Here is a 15,794-nt window from a genome sequence, read left to right as displayed (position 1 = left end):
CTGGGTGCCGCTAAGAGAGCCAGCTCTTACGCTCAGCTGGACGGGTGGCATCCCTCACACCAGCATATGCCTGCGGCGGTGCAGCGCCAAGTGGTCTGACCGGGAAAAGCTGCGATCGCAGTCCGCGCACTTGAATGGCTTCACTCCCGTGTGTTTGCGGTAATGCCTGGTCAGTTCATCCGAGCGAGCAAACTTCCAGGTGCAGCCTTCCCAGGTGCACTTGTAGGGCTTCTCCCCTGGAAGACACAAAGGGACACGCGCTTTGGTGCTCCATCACTTTTCTGTAATAACCAAGCCAGCACTACATCCTGGGAAATGACTGTTTTTCAGTGGGTTTTCCATTTGGTAATAATCCTTCCTCAGGAAACCTAATCATCCCATCAGCAGGTGTGGGGTCAGATGGAGGGGGAGGGGGATTAATCTCCTCTCTCCTGCTGTGACATCTGGCAAGTGTGTTAACACTTGCATCTTCCATTACAGGCAAATTACTCTGCAGTCAAGATATCAAAAGGCACAGAGGGATGGCTACTGGGTGGAGCAGCCGCTGACCACTGGTAGACTCCAGTGGGATATCAGAGCTCTACCTTGCTTGATGTGGCTCTACAGCTGAAACGCACGACAAATCACCAAGGGTAGTTAATTACGTTTTGTTTCAATACTCCAAAATGTGCATCTCACTTAGATGGGTTAAGGCTATTTTGGAATATAGTGTCCACTTATCAGTAACTGAAAAAATATGTAACTTCATTAAAATGGAAAGCACCCCTTCCAAATGAGGTATTAATAAGTACATATAATTCATAAACATCTACTTTTTGCATGTCTATTGGGAACGGATCCGAGATAGCTTAATAGTGTAAAGTTTAAATACTTTTTTCAGTGACTTGGGAATTAGAGCAAGCCCCGAGGAATCCTAGAATTGGTTCAGTGTAGAAACTTAGAGTAAAAAGCAGTCCGAAGAAGTCTGTAACCTGACCAGGTCCCTCAGTCAACTTGGAAGGACAGTAAAATATGCAAAGGCTTTGCTGGGAAAAGATACACTATCTATTGTCCAAATGAGCTCCCAGGGGGAGCGGGACAATAGCTGACCCAGGTGTGCTTTTTCCTGGCTCTCATTCAGAACGGGAGCCCTGTCCCCATGCAACCCCACAACACTGATCTCGCCTGTGCCCCTTCCACCCAGTAGCCAACAGCATGCTGCTTGGCCACACGTGGCCTCTGGTGGACAAGGCCTGAGAAGGGAAGAAAGCTACCTGTTGATCCATATGTAGAAAGCGACAAAGTGAGCATTGTTAACCCCACTTTACAGATGAGAAAGCTGAGGTTCAGTGTAGTAAAGCAACTTCCCCATGGCCAGTAAAAAGATGTGTTTGGCTCCAAGTCTAGCGCCTTTCACTGTGCAACAGTGGAATGGGTAATTCTTTCCTCATCTAAACTTCATTACCTCCTCAGACAGTGCTAGTTTCGTAGCTACTCCCAAATTACTCACTTCCTATTCCTATTAAATCACCTATCACAGTAGGACATACAGATTTTGTTTAGATACCTTTCTCCTTTACCAGCTTCTCCTGAATACATGGAGATCAAGAACCAGCTCTCCTCTAGTTCAGTATCCTCACAGCCTAAAATAGGTACCAAGCAAGTGCTTGAATGAATTAATAACACTGCAACACATACACAGAGGCACATATACACAAAACTACAAGTAATCCCTATATGGGAAAACTAGATGGAACAGGACCCAACATTTTTCATTCAATTGTTAACAAAATACTATCTATTAGCAAATGGCCCTTTCAGAAGTAAGTGAATAGTTCAGACCAGTTAAATCTACAACTACTGATGCACTTAATTGTGGCCCAAAGAAACCTCCAGGTTACTCTGAAAGGGTTCTTTTCAAGAGGAAGCCTACTGACTGGATTAACCCCACACCTCACCTTCAGACTAATTCTCGATGTCCTATGGAGACAAAAATCTCATAGGACAGATGTCTATTGACCAGAATTTAACGGAATTAAAAAAATAAAATAAAATCAGCAAAACCCCTAACTTAAAAAGATTGGAGGGTGTGTGTGTGTGTATTATATCACACATCAATGGCAACTGTTGACATGCTTTTATTTACATGTCATCCCTGTATGTTTTTGAAATTTAGATCACGAACATGGATTCTAGTAAATGCAGCTTGATATGAATTATGTCTTCATTTTGGGGGCACTGAGCTCAGGTAGCTGACTCTTTGACACCAACAGGTATTTCCTAGCTATCATCTCCTATGTTACAATGGAACCAGCCACTGAGAGTATAAGGCCTAAGAAGGGAAGGCTAAAGGATTTTCTTAATTGGGAAGAAGCATTTCTCAGTTGTGTGGTAGGAGGATGTGTGTGTCCAGCTTGGTGAGGAAGTGTCATCTGAGCATGGGTGGGATCAGACATGTGCTGGGCCCTCAGCTGGCCATCCCAGGTCAGGTGAGGGGAAGAGGCTCCACAGCTGGATGGGCCTAGACAGTCAGTAAGGGCAAAGAGAAGGAGACACGTACTATCTGACACTTCATAGAAACTCTGCTGACCTTTGATGTAAGGGAGGCACCTCTGCTGTTTGTAGGCTTTTGGATTCTGTGAACTTATTGGATGGGAGTATATGATGCAGATGGTTAGTTTGGGATGGGTGGGTGAGGGAATATTTTGGCTACAGGATAATCACTCATTCTCGACTCTGGACCTCAGATACAATTCTAACAATTCTCTCAGTAATAAGCACACAATATCTCACATCAAATACTCCGAAATGAAAGTTCTCGGTAATAGAAAGCGAGTGATTCTCTGAAAAGGCTCACCAGATTCAATCAGGGTTTAAAAACTATTTTCAGGGTCTTTTCTGCTCATTAAAAAAATGAAGGTCTTCATTATGCGGGTGAGGGTAGGATGGAGTAAGGTCAGGAATGTCTCTCTATACTTTAAGTGGTAACCGAAAGAGCAATGATTCTACACAGAGATGAAGCTCCCTCACCCCCACACTTTTCAGGACAATTGTGTTACAATGGAGGGAAGAATCAGAAAGCCGGAGCTTAGATGTTCGGCAATGTTTCTAAGATGGATATTTCAAAGCGGGGGAACAGGGAAAGCAACAAGTCAGGGCACGGGACCAGGGAAACAGTAAAAATCTGAAAAGTACTTTGTGAGGTGGAATCAAGTGCAATATGTGATCGTGAAAGACAAAGGTGGCAAAATGGGTGAAGGTGATCAAAAGGTACATCTTCCACTTATAAAATAAGTCATGGGGGTGTAACATACAGCATAGTGAATAATGTACAGCATAGTTAATAATAATACTGTATTGTATAGCTGAAAATTGCTAAGACATTATAAAAGTTCTCATCAAAACAAAAATTGTATCTATGTGTGGTGATGGATATTAACTACACTTATTGAGTGATCATTTTGTAACATAAAAATATCAAACCATTATGTTGTACACCCAAAACTAGTATGTTATATGCTAATTATGCCTTAATAACAAGAGATAAGGGAATAGACCTCAAAAATACAAGAGGCATATATTTCCCTGGTCATGAATAAAACCAATAAAAGTAACATATTGTATATATTTAGCTTGCTACTGGGGTCTGGCCAAGATGGGCCAGACACGCCCTGGAGCCCTTCCATGGTCTCTCCCCAGCCCCAATTGTGCACCAGTGAGGTCCCTCGGCTTGGCCTGCACCCTCTCGCAATCCAGAACCCCTCAGGGGATGTCAGAGAGCCAATTTCAGCTTGATCCCCACAGGCCAGGCTGAGGAACCCCACCTGTGCACGAATCTGTGCACTGGGTCTCTAGTAAGCTTATAAGTTACTAGGGGCTAAGTGATTAATGAAGGCATAAACAAAGAATGCAAACCTCCACTGAGGAGGGGAGGAAGGATAAAGTATGTCAAAAACCAATAAATTTAATTATCTGAGTGATAAATGAGTTTTCCTTGAAAATTTTCTTACAAAAATGTATAGATTCTTTTAAACATCAAAAAAATCTTATGCTAAATACTAGAGGCCCGATGCACGAAATTCGTGCAAGAGTAGGCCTTCCTTCCCCTGGCTGCTGGCACCGGCTTCCCTCTGGCACCCAGAAACTGGGCTTCCCTCCGGCCGCCAGCAGGCACCCAGGACCAGGGCTTCCCTCCAGCTGCTGGCAGGCACCCAGGACCTGGGCTTCACTCCGGCCCCGGTTTTGTCTGGAAGGACATTCGGAAGGCTGTCTGGTCTAATTAGCATAGTACCCCTTTATTGTTATAGATTCCTTGTCCTTACTACCTCCTTAATAAAATTGGGAAATGGGTATTCTATCTCCATGTTTAAAAATAAAAAAGAAAGCAGGAAAAAGCAAGATCTTCTAACCTCGTTTCAAAGTCAGAGGCCAAGCTATGGAGATGGGGGAAGAGGAGATGGCTACTCCGAGTGGGCAGGGAGCTAGCTGGCTCCTGGCCCTCGCTAAAGGGAGACCTAGGTTTTGATTGTACCCACCCAGTGCTTAGCATCTCATTATAAAACAAACAAATAAGAAATGCTCCTTTTGAACTAGTCAAGTTTTAGAAACAGATATAAGAACAACTTCAGTGGCTACTACATTGTATTAAACAGCACTTTACACTTTGTGCTTTGAACAATTTAAAGGGTATGATCTTATAAACAAATTAAGATAACAGAAACTAACTTCCTGATGTGAATAAAACTAATTAAAATGGTAAGTTTGTAAGATATATTATAGTGTGCGTAAATGATCTTTGAAGGATATAATGAAGAAAAGACAAAATTTTATACTTCCTTTCCTTTAAATCATGCTAGAAAATAGAAAGCTAAATTTAATGTTAAAACATCAGTGGTAGCCCTGTCTGGTGCTGAGTGGAGTAGTCTTGTACACCAATAGGTCGAGAGTTCAAGTCCCAGTCAGGGCATATACCCAGGTTGTAGTCCTGGTGGGGGCGAGTGCAGAAGGCACTGGATTGATGATTGATGTTTCTCTCTCTTTTTCTCTCTCTCTGTACCTCTTCTTTTCTATGTCTCTAAAATAAACTAAAAAAAAAAAGCATGTCTTCTGGTGAGGATTTAAAAAAAAAAAAGCCAGTGGTAGAGAAAGAATGGCAGGTAAGTTTCCCAGAAAAGTCTTCTTATGGAAAGTGTTGGCTTGGACAACAAAAGGAGTCAGGCTTCTCCCCAGGTCCATGTTCTGCTGCTCACAGCTGGTCTGTATCAGGCTGAATGACAGCAATATATACATGACTTCTAGTAATTTCTTTAGGAATAGTGAATTGTCCTTAAACTCATTTCAACTAAAATTCTGCAAATATACTATTCAAAACTGTTTTCCCTAGAAATAAACTAAAAATGAAAACAGCCTGCCCATCTTCTTTGCTCCTTTCTTCTAACCCACAAATACACTTACAATCCCTTGTGGCAACATCATTGAAAATATATTCACCACTTTTCAAAATAATTGAAAGTTTTGACTGTATCATCACATCCCCTTTGATTTTCCTTATATTAATCCTATGAAATAATGCAATGATAGAAAATGGCATGGCATATGTCTTAGTAAATGATTTTTTTAAGTTGCTACTGTATAAGGAAAATCAAAGGACACAAGCTGAGTAACTGGGAGTTTAACCTAAGCCATCCCCCCTCCCCCTCACACGTGGGGGTTTATTAACTTCTAAGTCTTCAATTCTGAAGTGAAGGTCCTGAGGAATCCACAAGCCATTTCCACTTTTCGTATTTAACTAAAAGAATCTGACCATTTTAGCACAATTTCTGCCCTCCCCCAGTTCTCTAAAAACAACAAAACAATGACAAAAAAACCCAAACAAACCACTCTCCCCTACCCCCCCAAAAAAACCTGGACTAAACTATAAAAGCATCTGAAAAATAAAATGTTACCTGAAACTAAGAGCAAGAGCTTCTATTTACTAAAGTAAAATAATCCTGTAAAGTTTTAAAAAAGACCATATCTAAAAAAGAGGGTTTTTTAATTTTCATTCTAAAATACTCCTTTTAACTCTACATTTGGGGTTTATGTTAAATATAATTTGTTATGCATATCAGCCTGTGTGTGTGTTGTGGTGTGCGTGTGAGTGTGTGTGTTCTGTGTTGTGTGTGTGTGTGTGTGTGCACGCTTTCACAGGCAAGAATTCTAATTAAGTGTTCTGGGAAAATTAAAACTCACATTAGGATTTTTTTTAAAACAGTCAACAAAGTGATTTATTATGAGAACTGCTGTCTCTTTCAAATTTAGTTAAAGAAAGGGATTAAGAGTCACTAAATGCATTTCCATGACATTTACCCAGCAGAAGGCATAATAAAGGCTAAAGAAAACACCAGGTATTGAAAGGATTCCCAAAACTCACGAAACAAAAATAACTTTTTCAGGTACCTCCCATTTCACCATGGGAAGTGCTGAAAGGTAAATTTGTACTGAGACAAAAGACAGGTGCCCTTTCATATTAAAATGACGTGTGAGCAATACACATAAGAGGAATGTGCAGTTTGAAAATGCTTGGGTCAAACAAAACACCCATGTTCTCACAACAGCTTCTCTATTATTTTCTCAAGCAACTGAAAAGGAACACCTTTTGCAACAGGAAACAAGCATTTTCTTTGGTTCAGAAGTACATTTCTGAAATGATTCCCAGTTTAACTTTTATAAAAAGGTGCCCCAGACACTGACAAATGAGCTTCATTACACTCAAGGTTCAACATATTTGCTGTGACAATCTGTTTCACTTGAGGAATGGTATTTGCATATGAGGGAGAAAAAACCAGAATCAAGATTCCTATCTTGTCTTCTGGTTTCTGTTACATTAGTTCATAAAAGTTCACAGAATTTTAGATCTGGAAGGAAACTAGGTACTTTTAAAATGAGGAAACAGAAAGCTAGAGCTGAGAATGGATACAAGACCCCTAAATTGTCCAGGGGTAGGCTAGCTGCCTTCCTTCTTGGTGGGGTGAAGGGGACATGTAAGAGCACAGGCTTTGAAATAAGGCCCAGTGCATGCTCCAATGCAGGCTCAGTACTGGCCGACAATTCAGTCTCAAGCTAGGGAGTTAAGTTTTCGGAAACATGGTTCCCCACCTGTAAAGGGGACCACTATTCTTACAAGCACTGTTGTGAAACTTAGAAATACACAGGCCATGTGCCTGGCAAATGAAAGGTGCTCAATAAAGGATGTTCAATTGTAAGGTTATGAAATTCAGAATTTTTGTTTTTGTCTCTGCCCAGGTAGCTCAGTTGGTTAGGGTGTCATCCCGATATACCAAGGTTTTGGGTTTGATCCCGGGTCATAGCATATGTAAGAATCAACCAGTGAATGCATAAATAAGTGAAACAATAAATCGATGTTTCTCTCTCTCTCTACTTCCCTCCCTCTTCTCTTTGCTCTCTCTCAAATCAATTAAAAAACAATTGTTTTTGTTAAGAAATACAAACAATAAAAAATTAAAAATAGATCCTTTTGTTATTTTTAAGGAAATAAATTAAGGTTTTTCAGGTAATTAGAATGCCTATACTAATCTTGATTTTTCTAACATTTTATATATAAAATTATTTTTTAGGCCAAACAGACCAATCTGTTCCATAATTTGCTTGATCCATTTGGTTCTGTCAACTCAATCAATATGTTAGTCTCTGCCCCACAGAATTTTCTGGTCTGAATTAATTGATTATCTTTTTCATTATGTGTCAACAAGACCTTCCCCATGCAATTCCATAATGGATCTCTCTTTTAAAAAAAAAAAATTATTGATTTTTTACAGAGAGGAAGGGAGAGGGATAGAGAGAAACATCGATGAGAGAGAAACATTGATCAGCTGCCTCCTGCACACTCCCCACTGCGGATGTGCCCGCAACCAAGGTACATGCCCTTGACTGGAATCGAACCTGAGACCCTTGAGTCCACAGGCCGACGCTCTATCCACTGCGCCAAACCGGTTAGGGCCATAATGGATCTCTTTGATTAAAAAAAAAATTAAAGTAGATAGTACTTTCTATTTACCACACTTGTCTCTAAGAGCTTTCTGGATCTGAACTCATTTAACTTTGACAATTTCCAACCCCACTTCATCAGAGTTAGTATGTGGTGGAGGTGGGATTTGAACCCTGGGAGTCTAACACCAAAGTTCATAATCTTAACCAATACTTTATAATGCTTCTGAATACTTGAAATCACTGCTTTACTAAATCAGGGTATCTAGTCAGAACTGGACCAGCAGGCTAAGAATGTGAATTAGCAGTTACAGTGCAGACAATGTGTTAACACAGAGGCTTAGCCCTTCTCATCTAGAAATCAAATGTAAATAAACAAAAATATCATATAATAAAAACATATTTTACTCAAAACAAAAAGTTCAAGGTCTAAGATAGTACTTTATTTGGCTGTTCTGAGTTTATTTCCATGTAGTCACAATATTTATTTTCCTGTGGGTCTGGTTACTTTTTCCTCAGTTTCTTTTGCAGAGCCTCTTCCTTTACTTGTTACATAAATGTTTACCAAGATTTTGACTTTGACTTCTCATCTGCATGTTTTTTTTGGCTTCCATGGCTTCCACCACAACTCATCAGGGAAAGATTCTGAAGAATCTACACCTTGGTCTCTCTCCTAAGCAACACAGAGATAAGACATTTCCAACTGACAGTCTGAAAGCAACCTCAACATGACCAAAACCCTACTCGGCATCTACCACCTAGACAAGACATGTTCCTCCTTCTGTTTGTCTATCTGGGGAAAAAAGGCAACTCCATCGACTGAGGTATCAAGTCATACAAATCTCCACCTGGAGAGATTTCTTGGACTCCTTCCTATCTGTTAGTCTCTACCTGCCCCAACCTGACTATGACATCTGCCAGTTCTGTCTTCCAAGTATCTGTCTAGTTCTCCTCACTTCCTTTACCCACACTGTGCTGGTCAGCCTTTGTTTAGATTCTCACCACCGCTCACCAATGCCAACTTCTAATGGTTCTGTTTCTCTCTCTTATGTCCTACCCCTCCGAGTTATTGTCTGCACTGGATTAAATGAAAACTTCCTGAAAGGCAGTCTGACCATGTAGCACTTGGCATTCTGCACACACCTGTGTTAAAACTCTCATCACAACCCACTGTGTCTGGGGGTTTTCCTGTCTGCCCACCCTACTCAGCAGCATGGCATGAGGACATCTTTGAGCTTTGCTCATCACTGTACCTCCAGGACCTAGCACAGTGCTCTGTGCTAATAAGTGCTTATTGATTAAATGAATGAAACTAATTTAATTCAAATACTTCTTTTTATTAATATATTTTATTGACTTCTTACAGAGAGGAAGGGAGAGAGATAGAGAATCAGAAACACCGATGAGAGAGAAACATCGATCAGCTGCCTCCTGCACACCCCCAACTGGGGATGTGCCAGCAACCAAGGTACATGCCCTTGGCCGGAATGGAAACTGGGCCCTTTCAGTCCGCAGGCCAATGCTCTATCCACTGAGCCAAACCAGTTGGGCCTCAAATACTTCTTATGTGAAACAAAGAGAGTATTGCTTTCATTGTATGCATTCTATAATTTTATCCTATTTAATGAATTTGAATATTTATTTTTGAGGGGGGTGGGGGGATTACAAAAAGGGTAAAGGGGGTCAAATATATGGTACTGGAAGGAGACTTGACTTTGGGTGGTGAACACACAATGCAATATATAGATGATGTATTATAGAATTACACACTTGAAATCTATAAAATTTTATTAACCAATGTTACTCTAATAAATGTAATTAAAAATAAAAATAAATAAAAGTCAATATTGGAACTTAAAAAAAGAAATGAGCTGTCAAGCCACTGGAAAACATGGGGGAACCTTAAATGCATAATGTTAAGTGAAAGAATCCAATCTAAAAAAAGGCTATATACTCTATGATTCCAATTACATGACATTCTGGAAAAGATAAAACTATGGAGTCAGTAAAAAGATCTGTATTTGCCTATAATTTATGAGGGTGTAGGAGAGATGGAAGAAGGATGAATAAGTAGAACACAGGATTTTTAGGGCCGTGAAACTATTCTGTGTCATACAGACACAGATGGTGATGCATTTCATTATCTAAACCCATAGAATGCACACCACCAAGAGTGAACTCTAATGTAAACTTTGGGCCTTAGTTAAAAACAATATGTCACTACTAGTGGCCCGGTGCATGAAATTCGTGCGGGGGGGGGGGTTCCCCTCAGCCCGGCCTGCACCCTCTCCAATCTGGGACCCCTCAGGGGATGTCCGACTTCAGGGATCAGGCCTAAACTGGCAATCGGACATTCCTCTCACAATCCGGGACCGCTGGCTCCTAACCACTTGCCTGCCTGCCTGACTGATTGCCCCTAACCACTTCTGCCTGCCAGCCTGATCGCCCCTTACCTGCTCCCCTGCGGGCCTGATTGCCCACAACTGCCCTCCCCTGCCACAACCTGCCTCCTCCACTGGGACCAGCCTCCTCTGTGCATTGCAGAGCTGTGGGACCCCCAGGCCTCACTGCACAGAGCGGTCACCGGGCCCCGCCTCCACTGTGCCTGCGGCCATCTTGTGACAATGTTGCTTGCGAGGGCCACCTAGGCTTTTATTAGTATAGATTGGCTCATCAGTTGTAACAAATATACCACACTACTGCCCGATGTTAATAATAAGGGTCACCAGGGAGTGGGGGAGGAGGGCGTATGTGGAGACTCTAAACTTTCTGCTCTTTTTCTGTAAACCAAAAGCTGTTAAAAAAACAAAGTCTACTCATTTTAAACTGCATATATATGTATTCAAAAAGGAAAATAATTTGAAAGGTTTTTATTTAAAACTAGTGCCATTTAAAGGTCTACCTGCAAAAAATAACCTTTTTAAACCTTTAAAATTAGGAACACAATAAGTGATGGATATATTTACTTGATAATTATTCTTGTTATCAAGATTTTTATGGAATTATCTTCAACATTATTTTTACATATTTTCTTTAATGGAGAATATATTTTCTACAAAAATAGTTTCTCATTATCATTAATAATTCCAATAAGGCCACACATATTATATAAATAATAGTTAATTTTGCCATTCAGAAAAAGATGACCGGCAATCATAATCTAGTTACTCTTTGGCAGAGGGTGAGGAAGTACAAGGGCTGGAGATGTTCCTACCCCACTCTTTACAACGCAGCTGTGAGGGCTCTGTGACAGAATAAAACCTGAAGAAAAGGAAGGAAATTGGGAGCACCGTCATAATTTTTTAACTTCCCACGGTCACGGATGACTTATGTACTAACGACAACAGAATTAAGAACTGGTAGGCTGTTTTAGAAGCCTTTACTTTTCTAAATGAATAAAAAAGATGAATTTTTTAAAAAATAAATAAGGTAACATTTTAAAAAAACAAACTGAACCAAATTCGTACAGCACTGGTACCTGCATCCAGGTAACTGTACATCTTAGGTTCGGTGTGTTTCTACATAGTAGCTCTCTATGACAGGTTAAAATAACTCCTTTTCCAGAAGTAAAAACAAATGTGATACTTTCACAGCATTTTGTTACCGATCCAGATTTTTCGGCTTCATTTTCAGAGGTGGCACTGTAGTGCGTGTGCACGTGGGTCGGTGATGTTACGCCTGCACTCGGGATGCATCGCCCCTTCTGTGCTGCTTTGGCAATTTGTGTCTCAGGGCTTTCCTACCGCACTGGGCGTGGTGGATGTTTGAGGATGGGGTTGTCTCCCCAGCCGGAGTGAGAACTCCTGGCTGTCCTCATCTTTACATCACTCCCTTTACTGTTCACAGAGCTGGGTGTCCAGCAAGCACTCCAGGTGGCTTAATTTATCTGTTAAGATTTCTGGTCCTTGTCTTGTTACTGGTTTTCTAACAAAGCAAAATTGTAGCAGACTGGGAAGAAAGACTAGTTCAAGTTAGCGAGAAGCCTTAAAAATAGACCATTGAAAGTCGCTCGTGTCTTATTACTTCAAAGAACTTCAATGACCTAAATCAGTAGGTGACTGCAGAGTGTGGCCTTGGCGGGGAGGAGACTGGCAGGTTGTTAGCAAATGTGTCTGAGAGCAGGAGTAATGACAACAGTCCAGGCTCTAGAGAAACCGAAACTAGAATCCCAGCTCCACTGCTGGACTACAACAGGCTAGGGGACAAGTGCTCTAACCTTTCAAGGGATTTATAGATGTGGTTACAATGTGGAAGCACTAGCAGAGCTGAGCGCTGTGCATGGGGCCTGGCAGGGCCTCAGGAAGTATCAGCTCATTCCCACCTACGGTCGGTCTCCATGTCTGTTTACGGCACTCTGTCCTCCTCACCACACACCCCCCTTTATCTTCAAAGTCTCCCCTTCCCCTCCCCTCATGCCAGTCAGACACCTGCTCTTTCTGCTGCTCCAGTGTTTGCCACATAACTTCCCTTCAGAGCATCGCATCGAGCTGCTACATCAGGGACATTTCCAAGTGCTTTAGGGTCACAGAGGATGGAATTCTACCTGCCTAGGAAGGAGGGTGGTCAGAGACCTTCTGGGGCAAGGTGACATTGAGGCAGTTTCAACAAATAGATAGTTTACCAACTAAAGAAGCAAGAAGAAAGGGGGCACGTAGGCAGGCCATTGCAGGAAGGGGGAAGAATGGGCTCCGTGCAGTTGGGCATATCTGGAGATTCGTTCATTTGTATGGCTGAGGTATGGGGGGGGGGGGGGGGGAAGCAGGGAAAGGGCCAGCAAATGATGTTGAACAGACGAACAGGCTGCGAGGGGCCCTGCATGCCCGGCATAGGAAGGTGTCCCCAAACGGTCTGGCCATAAGAGACAGCTCCAACTGTACTCCTTTGTCATTGTGCTCGTGCCTTTATTATAGGGTTTTGCACACTTGACCTTCGTTATAACTATTTTGATGAGTCTTGTCTAGTACACGCATGGACACGTTCATTGATGATGGGGTCTATGTCTCTTTTTGTCATTTTCAAGAAGAAAATCTATAGTGTCTTAGACATGGACAGTTCTCAATATATATTTCTCTTGTTGAATTTGTCTATGAACGGGTCTTTTTGAATGGACACTATGCTTTACTATCTTAAATATATTCTTTAAAAGATTATCGACACTATTGTTTTATTAAAATGACAAAAGGGCCTATTAAACAACAGTTAGCTTTACTCCAACTTTTTCTAAATTATATAAATTTTAAATTGGTAGGGTCTGAAGTAAAGAGATAGGTGATCAATGTGAGTGTATACTACATTATCCAAACTTTTTTTGTCTTGAACCTATTGTTCACAATAATAACATACGTCCATATCAATATCCATACATATACAATTTCAATTCAACAAATATTATTGAGACCCTACAATATAGTAGTCATTATACTTACTGGGGGTATAAAAATGTGTCCCCTGTGGTAATTATGTAACCACTTGGCATGTTTTTGTTTAAAGTTAAAAAAGGAACAGAAGGCCTGAGATTCACAGAGCAGCTTGTTTAAGTTCACCAACCAGTTAGGGACCAAAGACAGATTCAGACTTTTGTCTCCTGTCTTCAGATTTGGTGCTATTTCTTTTCTAGTTTCCTATTTCTCAACAGTTACCAATATGGCTTATATCTGTGAGCCGTTTCACCAGGACTTACAAACAACTTATGAGAAGAGGATTTTTACTTGACAAAAATGTCAGCTTGCTCTTAAGTGATTAATTATCTTGACATCACTAAGCCCTATGCTTTATCTAACAATGAATCTAGACAGAGGGTCTGATGTGGAGCTTTATATGTAATGAGTTATTTAATTAATGAAGATAGATGTGAAAGCAGGGGCAGCACACTACTACCGAAGGTAAGATTAGTGACCACGGCCTTGTGAGCTAAAGGCCACCAAGATGCATAGCTGTCAGAGAACACATGCTTTTCTTTGTAGAAACATCATCAAACCATTTCAGAATCTCATCCAATAAAACAAGTTGTCAAATTAGGAGCAAGAAATATAGGAAGAGCAACGAGAAGGAATGAGGCAAATAAAAAAAAAAGTGAAAAAGGCTGGGGTCTGTAAGCATTCAAGATTGATGTGTGTATGCGTCTATGTGTGCATTCCAAATACAAAACCATTATCAGATATTAATTATAGCATATGGTATTAATTACAAAGGTTTCGTTCCTCAAGGGAAGAGCTAAATAGTGCATCATTTCATTCATTTGTAAAAGTAGGAAAGGACATAGTTTAGAGATTTTAAATTCAAAATTGGTTCATATTTTAAAAGCATCTTTGTGAGTTAAAGTCCTGGATGTGTAAAATTCATATATGAATAATTTTGACAAACATAGATAAGAAATGTGACTTCTTTATGTTTACTAATTTTAAAATTTAAGTATACAGTTTTCACAGGAATTAAAATGAATATTAGATAAGATTGGCTAAATGAGCCTTATAGATTTATTAGAGAACAGGCTATCATGTTGGAATATAAAATATTTCCAGATTCATTTGGAACTAAATATTTTAATATGTTGCAATTACTTTCTTAAAATTCTGGTTTAAAATTTATCATTTACCTTTATTTTGCCTTTTCCTTGTTCATCATTAAACTGTGAAATTCTGCAGATCACGGACAATCGCCTCATGTCATGCAGACCGCTAGAGGGTTCTAGTTTCCTCTTTTCCAAGCCCTCTGAGACCAGACTTGCCCAACATCTGGTGCTAGTGCGCCATCTAGTGGCTTTGGAATCACTGCTATCTGAGTGTAATTTGCTTATTTGTGCTGCCTTTGAGAAAATGCGGTGGCATGCATTTTTAGAAAATATTAAGAATTCTAAACAGCAACGCCAAATTCATGAAAATATTTTCTTCTAAAATTCACACTTAAGTCATTTAATAATGGCTTTAATTCTTAAAATGAAATGAGAGAAATTCACAGTACATAGTAGTTGCGTATAGCCCAGATTTAAATGACCATTCATTTACATATACTGCATATTTATTTAAATGCATTGTACACTGCTTCATGGAGATAAATCACACACAATTTAGACCAGTGAATAGGAACAATTACCTATTGACAATCACGTGTGTGTGTGATTACTGAGAGTATATCACATATATATTTGTTTGTTTTTTCCCCCCTACTTTTTTAACAGGTCTTAAATAATTTACCACTTGTAGGAGTCAGCTAAGACATTTAAAATATTTGATCAAATCTTTATGCCATTACTTAAACTGCACATTTACAAAAGAATCCTTAATTATTTTTCTTTTATAAAGGTATTCTTCAGCACTTTTTTAAACTCTAACTTCCTTGCTAATATCTAGAAAATGTTCCTCTTTCACATTCTTACAAATGTTTCATTTGCTGTCTGAGTCCTAAATAGAGGACTTGATCATGCACTCATAAAGCAAAAGATCAATGTTAAAGGTAAAATTAATGTGACTTGCTCAAAGAAAGCTTCTCATTGCTACTTGCTTATCCCCCGTAGCATGAGTAGTTCTCATAAGTCATCTGTTATAATCCATAATCCCAAACTTCACATTATTGCCAGTCACACACAGATAACTTGCTCAATATGCCTGAAGCAAAGGTAAGGCTAAGAAGATATTTATTGAAAGCAAAGCAAGCCAACTGAATCCCAACAGAACCTGTGTTGATTTCATTTTGAACACGAAGTTATGAAATCTTACAAATAATTGTAAATCAGGAATCAGTATGGGCTCACTTTGAACCAGTGGCAGCAAATAAACCAAATTTCATTCTTTCTTTTGGAAAAGTACTTTGATTGATAGTTTAGAAAACTA

At 40.0% G+C, this 15,794-nt stretch overlaps 1 protein-coding gene across 3 annotated transcripts in view; it reads right to left on the bottom strand.

Annotated features, from left to right (window-relative positions):
* Positions 1 to 15,794, bottom strand: part of KLF12 (Kruppel-like factor 12) — a 450,697-nt gene that overhangs the window by 9,639 nt on the left and 425,264 nt on the right. For all 3 annotated transcript variants that reach the window (XR_001514057.1, XM_015564759.1, XM_015564762.1), the window contains exon 9: positions 2 to 236. Coding sequence is in view for 2 of the 3 variants with exons in the window: in XM_015564759.1 (XP_015420245.1) it covers positions 55 to 236 (182 nt within the window). In the remaining variant the exon portion in view is untranslated. Of the gene's footprint in view, position 1; positions 237 to 15,794 lie in introns of those variants that run through there.

This window comes from Myotis davidii, unplaced genomic scaffold, assembly GCF_000327345.1.
Source record: "Myotis davidii unplaced genomic scaffold, ASM32734v1 scaffold10, whole genome shotgun sequence".
Classification (NCBI taxonomy): domain Eukaryota; kingdom Metazoa; phylum Chordata; class Mammalia; order Chiroptera; family Vespertilionidae; genus Myotis; species Myotis davidii.
Note: the sequence above shows the minus strand (reverse complement) of the source record. Positions and strands in the feature narration are given on the sequence as shown.